At 41.8% G+C, this 23,487-nt stretch overlaps 1 protein-coding gene across 1 annotated transcript in view; it reads left to right on the forward strand.

The window, feature by feature from the left end:
• Positions 1-1,242: 1,242 nt before the first annotated feature.
• Positions 1,243-23,487, forward strand: part of mgmt (O-6-methylguanine-DNA methyltransferase) — a 56,200-nt gene continuing 33,955 nt past the window's right edge. The window contains exons 1-2 of the mRNA XM_057849043.1: positions 1,243-1,313; positions 3,558-3,706. Coding sequence (XP_057705026.1) covers positions 1,254-1,313; positions 3,558-3,706 — 209 coding nt within the window. The 5' untranslated portion in view covers positions 1,243-1,253. The remainder of the gene's footprint in view (positions 1,314-3,557; positions 3,707-23,487) is intronic.

Consider the following 23,487-nt stretch of genomic DNA (forward strand, 5'->3'; position numbering starts at 1 on the left):
ATATGCGAGTGAATAATTTAAATGTAATTAAAGTTTTTTTCTAAATATTAGACATCAATTAATGTTTCTAAGCTAAAAATGATAGACACTTCGAAAATTAATATAATTACTTAGCTTCTTATTATGGCTTAGTTGAAACAAAGGCGGTTGTGCGGTGTCTGTAAATGGGGATCTCCAGGGTAAAACTGACAAATTAATAATAGTTCAAGGACTTAATGCGCCATGAAACTGCTATGGCAGCATATAGAGATAAATGTGAATAAATTAGTCCTGCAGCTATCGAATATTTTAGTAGTCGATTAATCGATGGACTAGTTAGTTCAAATAATTGAGTATTCGGATAAGGAACAAAAAATTAAAATACCTGAGCTGAGCCTCAAATAGTATAAATTTTTAAAAAATGAGGATCTATGTTAAGCAAAAGAACAATTGGCTAACTTACATGGAAAAAGTCCACTAGCTTAAATGCTATAAAATGCTAAAGTTTTTTTTACAATGCGCTAAACAAACGGTTCAGACACATATTAGCACAAAAAAATGGCTAACTATACCTATAAACTAAATTATGAATGCATTAAAAACATTAGCTCAAACAAAAACTTAGCTTACGTTGGTCTTAACAGGGAGCAGTTGGATTCAGCCATGTGAAAACACTTTCAAAATAACCCATTGCAACGCCACTTCAATTAAACGAATACTCGAGGCAACAAAATGTAATTCGAATATTTTTTTCTAATCGAATACTTGAGTTAATCGATTAATCGTTGCAGCACTAGAATAAATACATTGATCATACAATTTTTTTTATTTTATTTTTGGGGGGGCACTACTTCGCGGCTTTTTTTTTACTTATCGTGGCGGGTTCTGGTCCCAATTAACCGCAAAAAACGAGGGCTCACTGTACATTACGAATAAACACCACGGTTATCCAAATTGGACACTATTATTATGTGTCAAAAATTTAATAACGCGTTTGTTTTGTTGGGGTACCCGGTAGAGGGATTAGGTGTCATTTTCAAAAAGGAAGCAATGAGAAGGGAGGCTGCGAGTCTTTCTAAAGTTATTTTAATCACACTCATCACTTTTGCTGACGTCGTAGTTGGCTTCATAGAGTAACCTAAAATGACTTTAATAATGCTCGTTTTTGACAGGGGCGGCTCAGATGTGATTATGTCCAATCACTGAGCGGAGTCAAATTATACCTTTCGGTGATTGGTTAATTCCCACACGCGCGCACAGAGAAGCAGGAAGCGATGAGAAAGAAAACAAGTGTGTGGCACAGACGCATGCAGAGGCTCAAGTCACACGTCATTGTAAGGGTTTAATTTACTGTGTTAATATTGTCCTTTGTCACCCGCAGGTCTATATATAATGAAATACACGCTGCATTACAGCTACTACTACAGTATCCTATAGTAGTTTGCTTTAAACGAGAAGTTTCGGTTTCTGCGTCAATCGACAAAGTTAAATACGTATCGCGACGACTTTCCACTCCAGTTTGTCGTAACGAATAGCATCATGATTGACGAGCCAACAGTGAAGTTAGACAATATGCAAGCTGCTTTTGTTTGCCGTAAAGAGATGGGTGAACAAACAACGTAGATCTCCGCCGTCGTCTCCTCCGCTCGGCGAGCCGACGTGATGGCTTTATTTTTAATCAGAGCAGACTATTAGCCGGGACATAATTGCCAAAGTCCATTATTCTTTTTTTCTTTCTGCGGGGTCTATTAGCGGTTTGCTAAATGGCAGGCTGCTCGGTGCGTATCCAAAGTGCACGCTGTACTACTATTGTTTGGCTCAGAAATGTTCTTGCCTTTATTGTCAGTGTAGGCAAACCCCCTGTGAGAGCTGCAAGAAGAGTGGAAACAAGAAAGTTGAAGCACATACACACATGCACCGAGTTGTGATCACATACCATGACAGATGTGTGTGCTTGTGTCAAAAGGGGCTCCGCAAGTCTCAATGTAATAAGACATTGCCTTTTCTAGTAAAAATCACCAATGATGCTCATAAATTAGAACGTATGACACATTCTTCCACGCATTGAAAGTGCTCGTTTTGTTAACAATTAATTTGATACTGTTAACAAGCAAATTTAAAGCTTGAAATCAGCTTTTGTACTTTTTCCTCCCTTTGGTCAGGAGCCATTTAAGTCCTCTGGGGGTAGTAGTGCTTTCATGAAAACGATGATGCAATGATCAGATAATGCACAGGATGTTCCAAAAAACTGACATCATTTGAAATATGAAGACATGAGTAATATTGACCATATTTAATATCACAAATGTTCTGTATGTGCACCACCTTTGACACAAAACAATTGTATTCTTGCCTTCATCTTTAATTTCTTTTGTCATGTCAAGTGTTTTCCAGTAGGTGTACTTGCACACTCACATTTCTCTAGCATGTTCTCACATACAAAATGTGTTCTTTCATTTACACCAGAAAATATAAAAGCAGCATTAAAATAACATTTCGCAATAACCTTATTTTGTTACACAAATTGTTAAAATTCAGATTATTTGAGGAAAAAAATGACTCTAAGGTTCAAGCATCAATGATGTCAATGTTTTTAGCACACCATATATGAAGACTGTGAATGAAATGTTTTGCAGTTCCTCTGGGCTTGCGGCAGGCTGGATCATATGCTCTCACGGGTCGTATACGGCCCCCGAGCCTTAGATTCCCCATCTCTGCTATTAATAATGAATAGTATTCCCACAAAAACATATAGTAGAAAGATATGAACACTATGTAGTATTATCCAATACCACATAAATTACAGATCTTATAGGTCAATATTTATGCCAGATCCAAATGTTAGTCTCAAGTTGCTGGGTTTACAATAAAAAGATGTGTTTCACGGTTTTAGAAACTTCCCAAGTAAAGGTTATTGGATGGAAAAGGTCTCCTTGGTTAAAACTCTTTCAAATCAATGTGACCTTTATTTGTCATTACCCCCATCCCTCAAAAAAAAAAATTCACATATAACATAGTCAATCATCTCCCGCTTCCCCCTCAAAGTAAAAATAAAAAAGCAACTGCTGTCTGGTTATTGCCAGTATCCATCTCAGTCGTCAGAAAAGCTGCACGTTTTTGCTGTTGTTAAGGGCTGGAAAGCAGAATCCCATCGGAGTTGCACCCCAAGGAACAAATTTAATGCTAGAAAAACATCCCGGCCATCAACCAAAAATGACGGATTGAAAATAATGTCGAGCTATCTTGGGAATCCCCCACCAGACAAGGGAACAGACTGCATTGTTTTTCTCATTTATGTGATATATAGAACAGAAAGAGGGGGAAAAATGGGCGATTTATTGGTTAGATAGGCGTATTCCTTCCCGTGCACCAAAGAAATATTGGATTGCAATGTCGGGATCAAGCCACATCATGACATTGTTTGGAGGCGAGGTGTTCAAACATGTAAGCCATCATCCGTTGGGCGGCCCATCGCGCTTTTTCCGATAGATCACTCAATGCAAATGTGTGTGGGAAATGGTGGGAAGTCGCCGCGTGCATATGTCAATGACATGAGGTGTAAATTGCGCTTCCTTTAGCAGGGCGCCGAGATGAGGAAGCGAAGGGAGAGCCCGTGCGCTTCCGAGACCGTCGCGTTGCTCAGTCCCCTGGGGACGATCCGAGTCGACGCGTGTGAGAATGGCGTACACACCATCCAGATCCTAATGGATGTCGCACCTGCTGAAAGGTACTGTACAACAGCCGGCCGTTGACGCCATAAACAAAGGTGTGAAATTTACAGGCAGACAGTATCCACTCGTGTGATGGAGTGGCGCCATCGCTCATCGTGAGCAGGGGGGCCTTTTTGTCGATCCCACAAGAAATATCCCGCAAGAAAGTTGGGCAAATATGTGGAGGCGCTAGAAATATGAGGGCCACTAGAATACGGTGGGGCTGGAAATTGGATTTCCGGCGGCACACGCGCTTGTGATTTCTTTTTTTCCCGCTCTGTATTTGAAATTTCACCCGAGTAACCGGTTTATTACTCACGCGGGAGTCGATTAGAGCGACGTGTCTGCTGGGGTCGGCAAAGGCCACGTCGGGGAGCGCACGGGCGTCGGGCGGGCGCTCTTTCTGTTTATTTATGTTTCCCGGCGAGTTGAGCGCGGGCACTTTTGGAGTGTGGAGTGGCGGCGGCAAATGTAATTGCATTTCACGCCCCGGCCATCCCTCAAAATTGTCAGAATGTCGACAGTCTTACTGAAGCGATTGAGACTGATTAAACCCGGCGCTAATACGTAGTTCCTCCTTATTTCTGCAGGTCCACATCCCTACATCGCAGATTAGTTGTGATTAGATTGGAATTAAATATCCATGTATCAGAGATTCGCATTTGATAACCTTGAATGGTTTGGGAAATTAAACCATTTCCAAATGCACCCAGATAGGAAGTTCTATGTTTAAATTCTAATTTATGGAAACCCATTAATGACCTTGTATATTCTACCTCAACATGTGTTTCCTGGGTGTGTGCGATGGCCTCAAATTCATCAAGCAGTAAAAACATTCCACTTGTTAATGAGTTGAAGTGAGGAGATTAATAATATGGAATTTTGATGATGGGAGATGTCCTATAACCATGCCCGGGCACCTTTCTCCCATCTCTTTGCAAGCAGGCTTTAATTTGTGCGTTCAGGTTCAGTAGGAATATGCAAATGAATTTAATGATTCGCACCACTAGATCATCTCTCGATCTAATATCGTTTGCGGTGTCGGTCATAAGCGAAGCCCGAATCACGTTCTCAAAGGTGCCAGGCAGAAATTATTAAAGAAAATGTTTGGCTTTGGACGTGTGCTGAAAAAGGGAGTCCGCCGCAGCGCCATGTGAAGCGGCGTTAAGGCGGGCCCGATAAAGTGACAAAATATAAGCTTACCTATGTAGATCTCACAAAAGCCTTCGTGTAGCTATAATAGTAGGGATCAGCCATTTCCATTGATTTATTTATGACATACTAAACAAGGCTCTTGTCAGCTTTGCTTGTGCTGTGCGGCAGGCTTAGCGAGTCAGGCTGATAAATGATCTCCGAGGCCATATTTTGGATGAGGGAAATACATCTATGCATAGCCAGATGATGTGTGACCGTCGTGCGGGTGTGTTGTTCTTCGCTGCCAAATTCACCCGAGCAGCAGCAGCAGCAAAAGCATTGGAGGCATTGATAGATAGTTATTGATAACCGGCATTATAGCCACATAAATGCTTTTGAAGTATTGCTTACGCACCATGACCGTCAGCTCTTTCTAATAGAAACGTCTCAAGCCCCTTTTGCTTCCTAACTGATCTTCGCAACATTTCCTGAAATCAACCTTCCTCTCTGCCAGTCTTAACGACAGCCCTGAAGGCACCATCACATGAACAAATTCATTACATCTCCAACAACCCCAGTTGGGGCCCGACGTACCAGACTCTTGCTAAAAAGCCTCAACCCCCCACACCCATCCTCACACCTCCTCCTTTTTTCCTTTTTCTGCGCTTTTTAGCATGGTCACACTGACGGAAAATAATGCTTCATGTTTTGTTTACAGCATATTACTATTGGATGAAATATGCTGCTTGAATCTTTCACACAGACATATAACACTAAGGAAATCATACTGCTTTTTTTTTTTTTTTAACTGACGTGAAAAATGAAAAAAATAAATAAATAAAAAATGCCGGACTCCTGCCCCAAGACATTTTGTGAGCATATTATTTTACAATGCTTTGATCAATTTGTCTGTCAAGCGGCCTGAGATGTGAGGAAGGGAGGGCAGACGGCGGCGGCGGTGGGGGGGAAGCAATTTAGCCTGTGAGGTCCTCAATAGAAATGTACTACAGGAGCCTGTGTATGACATGTTGCATTAGAACCTGAGTAGCCTTTAATGCCTGATAATGTCGCGAGGCAATGCCGATATCAATCACCCTTAAACAGCTTCGATGATGTGTTTTCATGAGCAGGAGCGAGGGGGAAAAAAATAATGCATGAAACATTTCTCGCAAAATAATTGATTTAATTCTGAGCTCAGGGAATTCTTTAAAAAAAAAAAAAAAAAAAGTACAGTGCTAGAAGCTAAAAAGTGGAAGAACAAGAAGAATAAGCTTTCTATAGAAAACTGTAATTAATTTAACACGGATAAACATTCAGCCTCATTTGCATATAGATATAAACAATATATTTGTGCATCTGAATTCCCAGCACGCTCCGGTCACATGATCCTCCTAAAATCCTGAGTGGCTGCAACCAAAAATGAGCATTGTACTTTCCAGGGCCGCAAATCCGCCTTTTCACACCCCTGCCCCCTTCCCTCTATGATACAAAGCCACATAAATCTGTGTCTGATTTTTCACATTGCTCATTGTTTTTAGTTAATGATTTTCATCTGTTTGTTGTTGCTGTGATAGCGGGGAAGTGTACCATATGCTCTGGCAAAAGACAAATGATTAGCAAATGAAATTCCGGACAGCTGTCTGACTGAAAGCGCTTGGTTGATAGCATTCTGCTACCATAATTAGCTTAAGCTTTGGGTTAATTAACTTTCTACCTGGATATGCATAATAATGGCATTTCGCAGAATGCCAAGCAGCCTCTGGTATATCAGCGGTGCGGGCTGGCTTTTTATTTTGGATTTTCTGAGCATATTTCAATTTCAAGAGGCGATTTAGCTCGGGAGCGTCGTCAAATATTGTAGATTTTCCTCCCCGAGCCAGATAATTCTGAAACAATAGGGATGTATTATGTGGCAGAAATGCCATTTCTGAATGTAATTAAAGAGGATGAAAGCAATCACCGATTTTTAAACGCTTTTGTCTCGCGCCAGGCCCTACTTGTTAAAAATACCCATCAAGAGGAGAAAAGAAGCAGGAGAACCCCCAAGTCCTTCTATAAGAGGCCTTTTGAGACTCAAGTGGAGTACAACAGTAATTAGTCTTTTGTATGAATTTGCCGGCCATGGTCATGATTAGCTAAGCATATGAGAGGACTGCAGGCCTGCATTGCTTTTAAGGAGGAGGGTGTTAAAGTCTATTTATCACCAGTTATCCTCACAGCTTTCCATTATCGCCGGCAACACGGGACGGGGGCCCAAGAAGCACCTAATTGTTCCGAGGCGTGCTGTTTTTCTGTCAAAGCCGTCACCCCCGTGCGCGTTTGGCATTCGTACGCAGCCAGGCGTCCTCCATCCACGCAACTCCAATACCCAAGCTGTCACAACAGCTTTTTACACACTACCGACGCTGGTGTGAAATATTTGAGGTGATGCATTTATCGTTTTTTTTTTTTTCTCACACTAGCGTAGTGTTGTGAATCAATGTCCCGGTTCACACTGAATAGAACTACGCTAAATGTGCGCCCTGTTTGGGGTCTGTTTACATGATGCGCGCACACACCATGAGGAAACATATCAACAATGTATGTTTTTTTAATTTTTTTATTTTTAACCCCACCTCTCACTGGATGATTTTATACTTAGTCCAGTGCATCCTTTTAATCACTCGTAATTATTATGTCGCCGCCACCCGAGACCCAACTGTGTCATAAATAAACTGCTTACATTTGTAACTTAAACTGCTTTGTCATACAAACGGATATCTGCTGAGATCTTGAATGAAACCATCAGACAGCAGGCCAAGGGACTTTTTGACGCGGTCTCCCTAGAAATAGCTATGAATAATTCATAGCGTAATGATATTCAGATCATTTTTGTTCTATTTTTTTTTCCACCGAGGCGGCCTCTGAATATTGTTTTGCATGTTGTGAAGTGTAGTACTCAGCTGTGTATTCATTAAGGTGCTGCTCCCACTGGCCCCTGGACCCATCTGTGCACTATGTTTATACCTCCCTCTCCTGGGACTGTCCCAATCAAGCGCCGTGTGCCACTTCCTGTGCTGAGCAGCACCTGTGTAACACTACCTGTGACGCTCCACGCACAGACGGACGAGACACTGACAGAATCCTGCAAATGTTGCATTTTTTTCTGAAATGCAACCTCCAGGGTGAAGACAGGAGGTATGGAGAGAGTTGTAGCTAAAAGCAGCTCCCATGCACTTTTTTTTTTTTTTTACCCCCCAACTGTCGACCGGGAAGTTTCTCCCCGACACGAAGGGGTTGAGCTAGTTTGTTTTCCAACTTGATTGGATTCTGTATCTGCAACATGCAGAAGTGCGCGGCGTGCGACATACTAAGGCAATATGCAGAGAGATGATTTCGCTCTGACATCTTGGAGAGGAGTACGAGTCAATTATGCCCAAGTGTTGTTCTTGCTTATCTTCCTGCGGCACCAAACAAGGATTTAGTCAAGGATTTAGGGGTGAGGGGGTGGCGGTGGGGATCATGGTAAGCGGTTCACAACAAAACACTCAAAACTCCTGGGAGCGGGCACTGATTTAAAAATAAATTACAGAAGACGAAGCGCTAACACTCAAGGGCCCTCAGCAGTGCTGGCGTACACAGGTGAAGATTAGCCTCCTCGCTAATCAGAGGAACAAGGCAGTAATTTGCTCTGAACACAGACAGTAATTAGGACTTGGTGACACTGGATTCCCATAATGCCTTTGTGCTTGACGTGGTCAAGTTTTGACAGAGGCTATCCATGCGGGGTCACTGCCCCCCCCCCCACCAGCGCACGCCTCCCCTTCCCCAGTCTCTCGGCCCTCTTCAGCGGAGTCTCTAAAAGGTCCCCGCAGTTACAGGGGATCCCTAATGTACTTTATGCCTCCCTCGCTGGCTCCTTACCATTCGGGTAATTGGAATCTCTTACTGTGGCACTTGAGAATAGGGGCTAAAAATGCGATTTGAAACTGCTCAGTAGTCTGTTGTAGATAAACATTGCTGCTTCGGGCTGCGGATACGCTACATAATGGAGTAAGAGTTAAGGCTGTGGTATTACATGCCTTCACTGACTCCCGTGGCTCGCCAGCTGGGAGAAGGCCTAATTGTTGTGTGCTTTGTTGCCTCCTCTGCACCTGCTGCCGCCACCTTTTATGCATCGCGTTCAACTCCGTGGTGGTCATTCACTAATAAGAGGAGTTGGATATCTAGAGAGCCGTTTATCCTGCCCAGTTGTGATTTTTTTTTTTTTTTCACGGAAATAGGAACAGGCACCCACAGAGGACAACAAGGAAGCATCCCTTCCCGCCCGCCACTTGGAAAGCTCTCGACTTTAATGCTGCAGTAGCTAGATCGGCATCTGAATGATCCTCAAATGGTTGAATGAGCCGCACTGAGCAAGTGGCTTACAATTGTATCACAGCCCTTGCTTCGGAGACCATCAGGATCTTGACATTCATAGAGACATGCTGTGTTTTACCCACCCCCCCTACCCCCGCCTGCCTTTTTAGACAGTCATTTTAGGCTTTTTTCATGCTCTCTTGAGTCCTTGACGTTTCCAAGTTAAGTATGTGCCGTTATAAGGCCGGGGAAAATATTGGACTGCGCTTGGCCTTTTCTATTTCATCCTCTGACCCGCCATGTTACCCATGATCGGTGAAGGAGAACCCTGGCAGGCTGTGTCAAAAGTGACAGCCGATCGAGTCAGGATGAGCGCCATCACGCTTCACAGGATGGAGGCATGAGTTCTGAGTTTTTTTTCTACACCCCCCTTTTTTTGTGCGGTAAACCATTACACCCTTCGCCAGATTCCTTTCAATTAGATGTTGTGGCTAACCTGTTTCATTCTGCACTTGATAGAAAAAGTCTTACTGAAGACTTATGCAAGTAGAAGTCCAAATAAGGCTGAGAAAATTGGCAAATTTAAAGTCAACATCATTTTTTTCCCTTCTTTTGTCTCCTTTGATTGTTTCCTCCTGGATGAATAAAATAACCTGCGATATTATACAAATGTGCAATTCATTCTTTATATTAGGAAATAGGCAGTGCTCCAAATGACTCCCACTTTGCGCAGCAATGATTTATGGTAATTGGAAATTGATTGTGACAGGAGCACAATATTAGAAATTTTCTGGAATCACAATCTGCTATCAAGGGAAATATTCTTTTTAGTGCAGCGCATCCTGGCTAGCCCTGAATTATTTGTTATTACCTGTGATGGAGTCAAAATATGATAACTAGCCGCAAGACTTGTATAGACGGAGATATTTTTCTTTGTCTGAATATAAAAATAAAAAAAGTGTGTAATAGCACTGTGGAAGCAATTACTGTATTTCTGCGGCAGGAGTTAAGAAAAAAGTACTTCCCTTGACCTGAACCACAGGTTGGATATGGACAAAGTCGATAACAAAATGTACTTTATGAAAAATACACATGCACCTATGTTGGTGTGTACTTTTAACAATCAATGAATTGACAACGCCGTATTAAAACTCACTCCATTCTGTAATATTAGTCTGATTTGAAATTTCAAAACTAAATTTCCCTTTGAGATTAATTATCCGTCCGTCCATTCATTCTCTGTACTGCTTACACTCACAAGGGTCGTGCATGGAGCCTATCCCAGCTGAGGGTACACCCTGAACTGGTCATCAGCCAATCACAGGGTACTTTAGGGACAAATAAACTGTTCACACTCACAGATATACCTACAGATAATTGGAGTATTCGTTTAACCTAACTTGCATTTTATTGGGATGTGGGAGGAAGCCGGCGCACCTGGAGAAAACCCACGCAGGCATGGGGAGAACATGGAAACTCTCCACAGAAAGGCCAGAGTCCCGGCTGCGAACTCATGACCCGTGATCCGTGAGGCAGTAGAGCTAACCAGTCTTGCCGCCTGAGATCAATTATATTTGGAATAATTTCTATCAAAGTCAAAAGTGCCACCGTCGTAAAGCCTCCAGAATTTTAAGATTGTAATATTTCGTTAGTTAGCGATTAGCTAAAAAAGTTAACATTGCAGTCTGCAGCTTTACTGCCCCGTCGCAAGTGGCACAAAGTGATATGACTGCACAAGTCACACAAGGAAAAAAAAAATTGTATTGAGTCAGAAATTTGCGTGACACATAACACATTTTAAAGGGAACCACAGACAGAAAGACTTGCAGTTCTTAAAAGATTAATGTTAGTATGAGTTGTAATATTTTGATATTCAAACCCTTCTTAATGTTTTCGTTTTTAAAAAATTAGTTTAGCTATTTGATCGCCATTGTTGTTGACGGCGCAGTGCAATCTGGGCGTTGACGTCACTGGGCAGTGCTGCCATACTTCCACAGTGTCACTTGTTAGCTACGTAAACCTGTCGTTGGTTCTGCCCTTCCAATTTGAATCTGCACTGTCGATATTTCACAAAACGAGCAGCAAAAAGCAATTAAATGAAGGTCTCCAGCGGGATTCGAACAGAGACGAGCACGTAGACCACAGGACGATACTTCCGCGTGACGTTGGAGTCATGATTTTCCTTATGAAGCAATCGCAACCCACATGCGTTGTCTGTTTGTGCAGTAAAACCTGAAAGGCAAACGCAACTGAAAAGAAAATGCGGCTGGCTTGCCACAGAATTAGAATACGTGGCTGCTTCACACACCAAGCAGACAACAATTACATTGGGATTACGTAAAAGGGTTTATTGAATGCACAAAAAACAAAACAAAAAAAAAACTGCTATCGCGAAAAGGGAGACACAAAAAGGGTTAGTGACAGTAGGTCGGATCAATAAAAACCGAGGGAAAACCGCGGTGAGAGGCAGACAAATGGAAAAAAAAAAAAAAAGGCAATGATGCAACCAGCAACGAAGGGATATAGAAACTGTCAAATAGCAGCAAGTCAGTATCTCGGCAAGCTGCCTAGAATCGGTTTAGCAAGACACTGCTGATGAGCTGGAATTGCATGCAGGTACGACGTTTGGAACTCATCCCACATCTCTTGAACAAAATCATCTGACCAGCAGAACAATGTGACAAAATCATGCCAATCGTCATACTAGCTTCGCTTGCTTGGTACCACAGCTATTCTCCCATTCCAACCCGACCGCGTCATCACCCCAAGGTGCAATGCGCGCGTATAACATGGCGCCCCCTGTAGGTCAAAACATGTACTAAATATTATAGATTTTTAAATCAACAGCAATAATATATGTGTTTCTAATAACATACTAGGCCTGAACGATATTGGAAAAAACTATTGCTGCGATTTTTTTTTGGGTTTGCGATATATTGCGATATTAAAAAAAATGTATATTTTTTTTTTTCAAGAAATTGTCACAAGATGACTTAAATAGCTGTTTGGAAAGACTTTAGATGACTCACCGTCACCACAGTGTACAGTCATCCCTTGTTTTTCGCGGTTAATGGGGACCAGAACCCGCCGCGATTAGTGAAAAACCGCGAAGTAGCGCACCTCCCCCATTGTTTTTTTTTTTTTTGTGTGTGTTTTTTGTGCCCAATGTATTTATTCAGATTTAGCATTGGAAAGAGATACATATAAGACATGTTTTTTTCTCACTTTTCCCCCCAAAGTGATTTAAAAAATGTATACAAATAAATGGTTTTTAAGCACTTCAAATGTCATAATTATGATAAGTTTTAAACATAACTGTCCAACCAAATCATTTTTGAACAAGAATAAAGTACTGTAGCAGATAAATGCTTGGCTTTATTAAATGCTTGTTTATCTACTTTAGCTGTGACTGTTGAAGTGACATGTAGAAATTTCAAACTCCTCATGATTACTTCTGGCATTTAAATGTCTCCAACGTCCCCACAGTACACACATTCATTCCAGCGCTGCTTCCTTCCAACTGTTTAACAAGTTAAACGATGATTGACAGATGTCCGTGTGAAGTCTGCTTCTTTGGCCAGATCAAAGCCATCGTTGTGCCACAGTGACTGAGAGGATCAAAAGGCTGGGAGAGGGAGGGTAGGAGGCTGTGCACAGACCAGAAAGTGAGGCGTATGTGGATAAAAAAAAAAGAAAAACTATCGCACGTGCTTGTGATGGGACTATTGCGCACACGCACATCGCGATGGTGATGTTTAAACGATATATCGTTCAGGCTTATAACATACAGTGCTGGCCAAAGGTATTGGCACCCGTGCAACTGTCATATAATGCTCAATTTCTCCCAGAAACTGATTGCAATTACAAATGCTTTGGTAGTAATATCTTGATTGATTTTGCTTGCAATGAAAAAACACAAAAGAGAATGGGGAAAAAAATAAGTCATTAAAATCATTATCATTTTACACAAAACTGCAAATATGGGCCGGACATAAGTATTTGCACCCTTTGAAAAATCATGTGACACTTCTCTAATTTGTGTAATTACCAGCACCTGTTACTTATCTGTGCCACAAAACAGGTGGTGTCATTAACTAAATCACACTTGCAGCCAGTTAAAATGGATTAAAGTTGACTCAACCTCTGTCCTGTGTCCTTATGTGTACTGAATTGAGCATGGAGAAAAGAAAGAAGTCCAAAGAACTGTTTGAGGACTTGAGAAGACAAATTGTGAGGAGGCATGGGCAATCTCAAGGCTACAAGTCCATCTCCAGAGACCTGAATGTCATAAATAAGTGTAAAGCCCATGGCACAGTGGCTAACCTCCCTAGATGTGGACGGAAAAGAATTGACGAGAGATTTCAATGAAAGATTGTGCGGATGGTGGATAAAGAACCTCGACTAACACCCAAACAAGTTCAAGCTGTCCTGCAGTCCGATTGTACAACAGTGTCAACCCGTACTATCTGCCGGCGTCTGAATGAAAAGGGACTCTATGATAGGATGCCCAGAAAGACCTCACTTCTGACCCAGAGAAAAAAAAAAAAAAGCCAGGCTGGAGTTTGCCAAAACTTACCTGAGAAAGCCAAATACGTTTTGGAAGAATGTTCTCTGGTCAGATGAGACAAAAGTAGAGCTTTCTGGAAAAAGGCTTCAACATAGAGTTTACAGGAAAAAAAACGAGGCCTTCAAAGAAAAGAACACGGTCCATGGTGGAGGTTCCCTGATGTTTTGGGGTTGCCTTGCCGCCTCTGGCACTGGACTGTTTGACTGTGTGCATGGCATTATGAAGTCTGAAGACTACCAACAAATTTTGCAGCATAATATAGGCCCCAGTGTCGAAAGCTGGGTCTCCGACAGTGGCCATGAGTCTTCCAGCAGGACAATGACCCAAAACACACATCAAAAAGCTCTAGAAAATGGTTTGAGAGAAAGCACTGGATACTTCTAAAATAGTCAGCAATGAGTCCAGACCTGAATACCATAGAACACCTGTGGAGAGATCTGAAAATGGCAGTTTGGAGAAGGGACCTTTCAAATCTCAGGGACCTGGAGCAGCTGGCCAAAGAAGAATGGTCTAAAATTCCAGCAGAGCATTGAAGGAAACTCAATGATGGATACCGAAAGCGTTTTTTCGCAGTTATTTTGTCTAAAGGTTGTGCTACCAAGTTTTTAAATGTTCGGGTGAGGGTGCCATTACTTTTGTCCAGCCCATTTTTGGAGTTTTGTGTAAAATGATAATGATTTAATTTTTTTTTCATTCTCTTTTGGGTTTTTTCATTGCAAGCAAAATAAATGAAGATATTACAACCAAAGCATTTGTAATTGCAATCATTTTCTGGGAGAAATTAAGCATTATCTGACAGAATTGCAGGGGTGCCAATACTTTTGGCCAGCACCGTAGTTTCATAAAAGAGAACAATTGTGGCTTATTAGAGCCTACAAGTCTTTTAAGTCCGAGTTTTCCTTAAAGTGCAGTTTTGGCCGAACTCAGAATTGTTATTTTAACTCATTGACCATCAACGGTGATAGATGTCAAATACATTTTAATTGGGACGGCTAGCAGTGAGTGATTATTTTTAAGTGCCATTGACAGCGTCAGGCGTCCAATCCATTTTAACTAGGGAGAGTTTGAAAATGAATGATCACTGCTTGCCCTCTCACAGCAAATGAATTAGACATCTATTGCTTTCATTAACTGCGTTTTCATTAACCCTTGTAAATTTTCTATGAAAAGATGGTCATGGAAATTAGGGACAAAAAAAGTTTTCATGCTTTTATGTCATTTTTTTGGTGTTTCATTGCAAAAATAATACAAGAGCACAATGGAAACATTTCTTTTAAATTTTTCTAAGCTACAGAACTTGATTAACTCAGTCACACGATCACTTTGCTTCCACAGACAACAGGTTTCAGGGATTCATCTTCCTTAAGTGGAATCTTGTGGGATGAGACTGTACTAGCGTTACGAGGCATTTTCAAAAAACATTCTTTTAATTTTAATTTTTTAAACACAGCTTTTATTTTGCGAAGTACTCGAATGAAAATGCAGCCAATGAGTGAATGTTCGTGTCAAATTTGCCCAGTAATAACAGAAAAAAAGCACATACTGTATGTATGGAACCTCAAAAGAGTCATGATTAAATTAATAAAAACATCATTTTAAAATAAATACAATTTTGATAAATAACAGACAAATTATGCAATATGGCCCTCTAATTGTAAAATATGGTAATATTATTATAAAGGTAGGCATTTTACTAGATGAAAAGCGTTTTTCACAAAGTATTTTTTTCATAATGTCGTTTTTCACTATAATTAGATTTTACAAGATAAAAGTGTTTTTCACAAAGTATTTTTTTTTCATGTCTTTTTCCACAATGGCCTTTTTATTTCATAATGTCATTTTTAAGCACAATAATGTTTTCCAGCACAATGAATTGTGTTCAGTCAATCAAATACTAGTACATTAAGCGGAGTCTATTAAGTGATTGGCTGGATCACAGTGTTTGGTTAGCTGCATTAGCATTTGGGAGCGTCACTTTTAGAGTTGGTGGTGCGTCCCCTTTTTCTATCCCTGAAGGCCGGTCGATGGGGGCGCGGGTGGCCCTGGGGACCACCCTGGATCCTGGGGGGGTGATGATGGCCCCTTTGCTGGGCTGCGGGAGAAGGGATGGGCTGTGTTGGCTCTTCCCTCGCCCAACCTGCCCTCCCCGGGCTGGCTGGGTGGGGGCCGTGGCCCTGGGGTGGCGCCTGCGTGGCGTCGCCGCTCGTCTGCGTGGCTGTCGCGTGTTTGGTGGGGATCGCGCATGGCTGGATGTGCTTGGGCGTGCTCGGGTGGGGGGCCCTGGTGCCAGGATTGGCAATGGGGCGGCGTAGGGTCTGTTGCCGACGGGCTTATATTCTCAAGGGATTCACACGATTACTGGTTTCTAGATCACAGAGCTGATTTGAATACACTACACCCCTCCAAATCACTTATCTTATAGACCCCGCCCCTTCTTTCCCTGGTTAATAGGCCCCCCACATGGTGTTAACTGGAAGTACATCCAGCAGTCAATAGCACCAACATATTCATAGTTAGTGTAGGCGTTCAATGTATTTCTTGTTGTTGTATTTCTTTTCTTTCTTTTCTTGCGTTTCTTTTCTTCTGTTCCTCCATAACCCCTTCCTGTTCGTTGCTGTCATAATAAACGAGGTATGTTGAGTTATCACAATGGGAGTATGTCATACTCTCAATGTGAAACATTAAAACTGTTCAGACCAACCGGACTATTAGACCTCCATTCTCCGTGTCAAACAGTTGAACAGGACATGTTTTAAAAAATATATTAAAATGGTATTTACAGTGATCCCTCGCTACATCGCCATTCAAACTTCGTGGCCTCAATTCATCGCAGATTTTTTTTTTTTTCAATTACAAAAAATAAATAAATACAGATGAGCTGTCCCTAGCCGATCTTACTCTTTGTTCGTCAGAGAGTGAACTGGAGTTCCTTATTAAAGTAAACTATGATTGACAGACTATTAAGCTTTGATCTTGCCAGAGACTTGACCTTCAAAGTGCCTCATGCGCCAATCATCGTATAACTTGTTAAACAGTTGCTGTGGCAACTCATTGTGTGTAAGTGAGCCGCTGGAGCGGATTTAAGTGGACACTCAATGAGGCATTTAATAAAGACAAGCATTTTTTTTTTTTAAACTTTTTTTTTTTTTTTTTTTTTTTAAATGGATTGTTTTTCTCTGCGGGACAGTAGCATGTTTAAAACTTCTCATAATTGTTATATTTGAAGTGTTTAAAAAACTTTTATAACGAAAAGTTTTTTTGGGGGAAAAAGATCAAAAGAAACATGTGTTATATGTATCTCTTTCCAATGATAGATCTAAATAAATGCATTGAAAAAAGATTTTTTTGGAGGGGGAGCGCTTGCCTGGCATGCCAGACTGTTCTCCCTGTGTTTTTCAAACACTGAGAGAATAGTCTGGGACCCAGCCCATTAACAGCCTCTCGAGCAAGTACAAAATCAATCAACAAATCAGATTCGTTTATTTGCGTGACGTGTTCTTAACGAGCAACGTCACTCTTCCGCGTCGGAAGTTGTCTTCACAACAACACAGATGGCAAACAGAAGAGCCGAGAATATGTTCCAATCCACGGTAAAATCAGTTTTAAATTACCAAAAACACATCGACACAAGTCATTGACAACAGTCTTGTCTCGCGCTAGCCATGTTGAATAAACTCCGCTCTCCTCGTATGTTTACTTCCGCGTGCAAGTCCCTCGTCCCGCCAGTCGCTGATTGGTCCACTCCGCTGTCTGTTTGCTGTGGCTTGCTCCGCCCTGGAAATTTTATCCGCTTAATGGTGGCCAGACTCAATAGCTGGAACAGCGGTGAGTCTGGAGTACCAGGCTAGGGGAGCGCTACTTCGTGTTTTTTCCACTTATCCTGGCGGGTACTGGTCCCCATTAACTGCGAAAAACTGTATTTCAAAATGTTGTCTTTATTTTTTCAATTTTGACTCTTTTGAGTTCCATACTTATGATCCATTCAGATGAAAAGATGAAAAGCAACAGCCTGTAAGTAAAAAAAGAACTCCCCATTGGCGTACTCCAACTCGGGACCAGTGTACAGCTCAGCACTAACAGTTTCAACTAGTAAGTCATGTGCCACTGTATTTTCTGGTCTGTTACTTGCAATTAAAGGCCTGTACGCGAAGCGTTTTCATCAGGAGTATTGGTGCTCGGAAATTAAAAAATTTAGGAGCACAAAGAAAAATTGGAGCACGATTTTTTTAATAGCAAATCGTGCACTCTTATTATAAACATCAAATAATGTACACATACATGCACTATATTGGGATCTAAAGACAAAAAACATTGTTGTCCCATTGTCCCATTTTTTATAGTCAAATCGCCGAGCATGCATGGCTGAATTCATCCAGCAATCTTCAGCAGGAGTGGGGTCAAACTCCTCTAGACTTCAGACATCCAGAGTGATCCTCATTAGGTCCTCTGTCGTAGATACTGCCAGGCTTCTTCTTTTGGGGCTCTTAATCCCAGCTGAAATAGGCAGCACTATCAAGTCTTTTACTAATATCCACCAACCTTGGCCAGAACATATTCAAAATTGTGGATTTACAGTACCACCAAAATGACAACTATAAATACACCTGATTAAAATTCACATGGAGGAATTTTAAATATTTTTTCATAACATTGGTACAGCACAAATGCATGGTTTGAAGTATTGCAGTAGTCAGAGAGGTCCCAGTTGAAGCCTTTATTTGCCAAATCCCAGTTGAAGCCTGGGACCGTTTGCTTTGGTCAGATGAGACCAAGATTGAGCTTTTTAGCAACAAACACTCTTAAGTGGGTCTGGCGTGCCGCGAAAGATGCGCATGCTGAAAAGCACCTCATACCCACTGTGAAGTATGGGGGTGGGTCAGTGATGCTGTGGGGCTGTTTCACTTCCAAAGGCCCTGGGAACCTTGTTAGGGTGCATGGCATCATGAATGCTTTGAAATACCAGGACATTTTAAATCAAAATCTGTTGCCCTCTGCCCGAAAGATGGGTCGTCACTGGGTCTTTCAGCAAGACAATGACCCTAAACATATGGCCAAATCTACACAGAAATGGTTCACCAGACACAAAATCAAGCTCCTCCCATGGCCACATCAGTCCCCAGACCTTGTTTTGTTGGCAAAAGGGGGTTGTACAAAGTACCTGGTATTTACACCAGGGGTGCTAATAATTGTGACACACAAAAGCACGTGTATGACTCATATCATGTTTACATTATACACACACATACTCTCTTTCTCAACACAGACGGTTGCCAGAGGAAAAAACACCACATTTTACCACCACTAGACGCACTAAACACGCTGGAGTTGAATCTCTTAGCTGGTGGGAAACGTTCACGTGACAGTGTTTACTAACCTTTAATTTTGTATAAATGCGAAATCATATTGAAGGTATTGCCTTCTTGGCAGCCACCCTCCGCAAACATGTTTTACATGTCAGTTGGCCATCCTCCTCTAAGCCGCTGCCATCTGTAATTTTTCTGTAGCCGAAGTATTCCAATTACAGCGATTTTGTTTTTCATCGATGGGGGAAAAAGTTCAGGAGTATCACCTTCTCCAGCCATCGTGGAGCACAGGTGACTCACTGACACTGAGCAACAACAGGTGGGGGAGGGTTGACCCTTCAGCTCTAAGTGAGGAATTTCTCCATGCATTTTTGGGATATAAAAATAGCTAATACCTTGGGGACGGTATGACAGAAAATTTTTGCGGTTAGGAAACCTTGACGTTTTCATACCATGGTATAATTTGAAACCGGTAATCAGGACATATCTATGTGTAACATTGTTTATGTTTTAGCCCGTGTGTTTTTTAGCCGCCACACCGCCACCTGTAAGAATTGTTAGCTGTAAAATAACTACGGTAATGACTTGTTGTATACTAAAAAGATAAGGATCAAGACATCTTCACGTATCTTATATTTTACAGGAGCAAAATGTGAATTAAAGTGGTAAAATATGTGCTCTCACTCATGCTCCCATTCTTTTTTTCTCTACTCGCAACAAATCATTTTTAAGGGCAAATGCGAGCAAAACGTTCGAACTGTACAGCCCTGAATTAAGACAAGGCCAAGATGACATCCCTCACGAGTAGTTTCAAAGTCCACAATGTTATCGTCTAATTTATGAGTCACTGAGGAGAGTGGAAATGTTGCCTGTTCGCAACATACATCTACACTGCCTTCGTGCTCTTTAGAAACAATCCCCTATTGCACCTGGAGGTGACAGACTTCAGCTCCACTCATGTTGTTCCTCGTTTTATTTATTTATTTGCCTCTTGTTTGCTAGCCATAACATGTACTGCATTGCATTAACTTTTACTACTGTCAATGTTGTATCACTCATGCCTGCACCTTCAAAGCGGGGCGCATCTGTGACGGGAAGGGAGAGGGCGGGGGTCGGGGGGAAATTAACCACGGTGACAAGTGTGAAGCGCCAGTTGGGGGGGGTCAAAGGTGACGCGCCTTAAGCAAAGGTACGCTAGCCTTTGTCCGGTAGATTGTAAGGGCCTGGGGGTCCAACAGGAACATTTCCACACACAATATCCCCGAGCTGTCAGTGTGCAGCGGCTGGAACATCCTCTCACAGAGAGAGGGTGTGTGTGTGGAGGGGTAGAGGATGTGGTGATGGAAGGGGTGGGAGTGGGGGGTTTACAGCGAGGTGGCCTGAAGATCCTTGCAGAGCAAAAGAGGAGGTGGAGGGGAATGGTGGGTGGGTGTCAGGGTGGAGAGGCGAAGGAGCTGGAGTGGGAGGAGAGAAAAATGGTGAAGGAAGAAGAAGGGGTGTTGGTGGGGGTAGTAAGGAGAAACAATGACAAGTAGGGGCTGGCTGGGCACTCACCCATGCCGACTAGAGATTGCCATGAGCCACGGCCATTGTTTGAAAGGGTCTCAGCACAGGACCCCGCTGACAGGCCTGCGAGTTTCCAACTATAAACTGCTGTGTGGTTTATGTAGGAATGAGAGTATTCACACTTCGGACTGTATTTACAGCCACTGCTCAACGGCACCCGGGAGGCTTTTCATCGCACGGCCACAAACGTTACCAGGTGGAGATGCTCTGTCACAGTCCTCCACTAAAGCCTGGCTTCACATGTCTATTACTAGAATGCCACTAGTGGAGTGCGGACCTCTGCCAATCAATCCCAATTTGGATGAGCACCAAACATACTGAATCTGCCCTCAAGCCATATTCTGTGTTTGAAAAAGTTAGGAGGACAAGTCATGCAGGACATCAGGTGACACATTTGGTCAATTTCAGCAAGGATTTGCTTATTAACTCTTGAGTGTTTTGCATTTTTTCATTATATTTGAAAAAAGGAGAACTATATTCACCCAAAAAGCAAGACATTAGTGATAATAGAGTATTTTTTATCACAATCTCAATGTAACAAAAAAAAAAAACAACTCACAAATGTATTGCCTTTATCGCCTATTTTAATAGTTGGATGGAAACTAATAATGATTTTTTTTTTCCAATGGGGCGGGGGGTATTTTATATGATACACAAACTCCTATTCAAATCCTTGTGTTTTATTGGTCTAAGTCTTAGTACTACTGTGGTTAATCTTTTTGTCTTTTTCTTTAAAGAACCAAATCAGTCACTGAATTATCATCATTAGATTTAAAAAAATAATGGTTAATCTTTTACGAAAATAATAATTTGCAGCTGTTGTATTTGGAAATCTGTAAATGACAATGTCAAATGCCTCAGACAGACTCCTAGCCCTTTGCAGATTACGCAAACGTATCAATGAACTCACTTCTCAGTTTGGCGAGTACATCACAGGGCATGTGACACAGGGTTCTCAAATCTACAGACTAAAAAATCCCAGATTGTACTTTTTCTTTTTTTCTTATTCTGGTTTCACACCAAAAATTAATGGGATATTTTATGGCCTATGTGCTAACCCACAACGGAGTTTCTTAAAAATTTCTGAAAGCTTTTGCATAGCTCTAACTCAAATTGTCATTGGATTCCTCCCTGATAGAAATAATAAGAGTTGGTGCACATTATGACCCTCAGAAGTGCAAAGACACGATGGCGAGGAGGAGAAGGGACACAATATGTGTTTAACAAAGTAAATGTCTATTATTAATACTGTACAGGATAAGCCAATTTTGAAAGAGAGGCACTTAAATGGCGATATTATTTATTTATAAGTGCTGTACACCAGTTAATGGAATTGGCTGCCCGCTTTAAGATCCACATCACAGCTTGAGGTCCACTTTGCCGTAATGCACAGGCTAAGAGAGAACCTTCCCAGTAGGGTCTTTAAGTGTCAAATATGGGTCAGTCTGCTCACGTTGACCTAGGGGGTGGTCAGCGGCAGGGAGAAATTCAGCTGTTAAGTGATGCCAACTCAACCGTCGGCAAATTCCTCCAAGCGTCTATTCATGCTAAGATGCACGTCCAAGTGCAGCGCTTTGCTCGCCAGCACGGCTCTGGCCCAAAAAAATCCATTTATTCTTGTCATGAACTCTCAACTAGACCCAAGCAGAGTTGAAACTCTTGTTAACGCTCAGCTCTTTAACTTTTTCCTCAAGCAGCTGCAAGACATTCAACCCCCTCAGAAATGACTCCACTTCCTTAATGTTGTTAAACTATTACCACTGTTCCTTCTGGCCCAACAATATTTTCTTTTATACTTCCATCATGCAGCAGTGTAGGGTACGGCCACACTAGTTAAGGAATATTTTAATTTCATCTTTTCCTCCCCACCCATGTCGAGAAAATGTCTGCTCACAGTTAAAGTGGTAGAAACAATTTGGCCACATACAAAATCATTCCCAGGCTGTCAGTTGTATGCGGAAACAACAAGTAGTGCTATAATTCAGGCATGAAAATCTCTCACCTTTCGGCAGAATTTGCTGTTTTGAAGTCAAAAAGGGTGACCTACGTGAATTGTGTAGATCCGAGGAGAAACTTTTTAAGGGGGGTGGGGGGTCGGGAGTAGGCATGTGCCGGTTACCAGTGTCACGGTTTACCATGGCATGAAAACGTCACGGTTTCAAAACTACTAAAATGATCTGTCACACCGTAGTACGGGATTCGCTATTATTTTTCATGTGTCAAAAATACAGCCAAAAGTGGCGCGGCAGCACTCACTCCTTCCCCCGTTTGTTGCGGTGTGTGTACGCTATTCCAGCGAACCCAAAAACAAAACGCAAGACGTACTTCAATTTATTGAGCTCTCAAATCGTGGTAACTGAAATGTACAAAGTGAATACATTTAAAACGTTGTACAATAGTATTTTTCCATGTGTGAGGAGCTTCAACAGATTAGCACCATGAAAAAGTTCGCCAAAAACAAAACACATTTTCCTTTCAAATTCAATATAAAAACTAATTAAAAACTTACAAAGACGAATGTTAGCCTCGGCTTAGCTAGGAGAGCAACTTCGTCGAGGTTTTAATTTAAGTCTCACAGCCACTGAGTGGGAAACAAGCTTGAAGTGGAAAAAAAGATAGCGTCAAAGATCGCTAATTGCGACAGATGATCTTGCCCTAAGGACAAATTCACGTTCGCTGGACGAGGAGAGGTCTCACTCCCAATATTTTTTTAGATGAATGCATTTGCCAGCATATTGAATTTGGTGGGTAATGGTTTCAATCCTTTTCATATTTTGCGGTACAACAAAGTTACTGCCGTTTGTTGCAGCTTGTGTCGGACACTGCCACGGCTAGCCAAATCTCCGGTGAAAAAATAGCTCCCGTTAAGTTAGTGTCAAGCTTGTGTATT

The sequence above is a fragment of the Corythoichthys intestinalis genome, chromosome 10 (assembly GCF_030265065.1).
Source record: "Corythoichthys intestinalis isolate RoL2023-P3 chromosome 10, ASM3026506v1, whole genome shotgun sequence".
Classification (NCBI taxonomy): Eukaryota; Metazoa; Chordata; class Actinopteri; order Syngnathiformes; family Syngnathidae; genus Corythoichthys; species Corythoichthys intestinalis.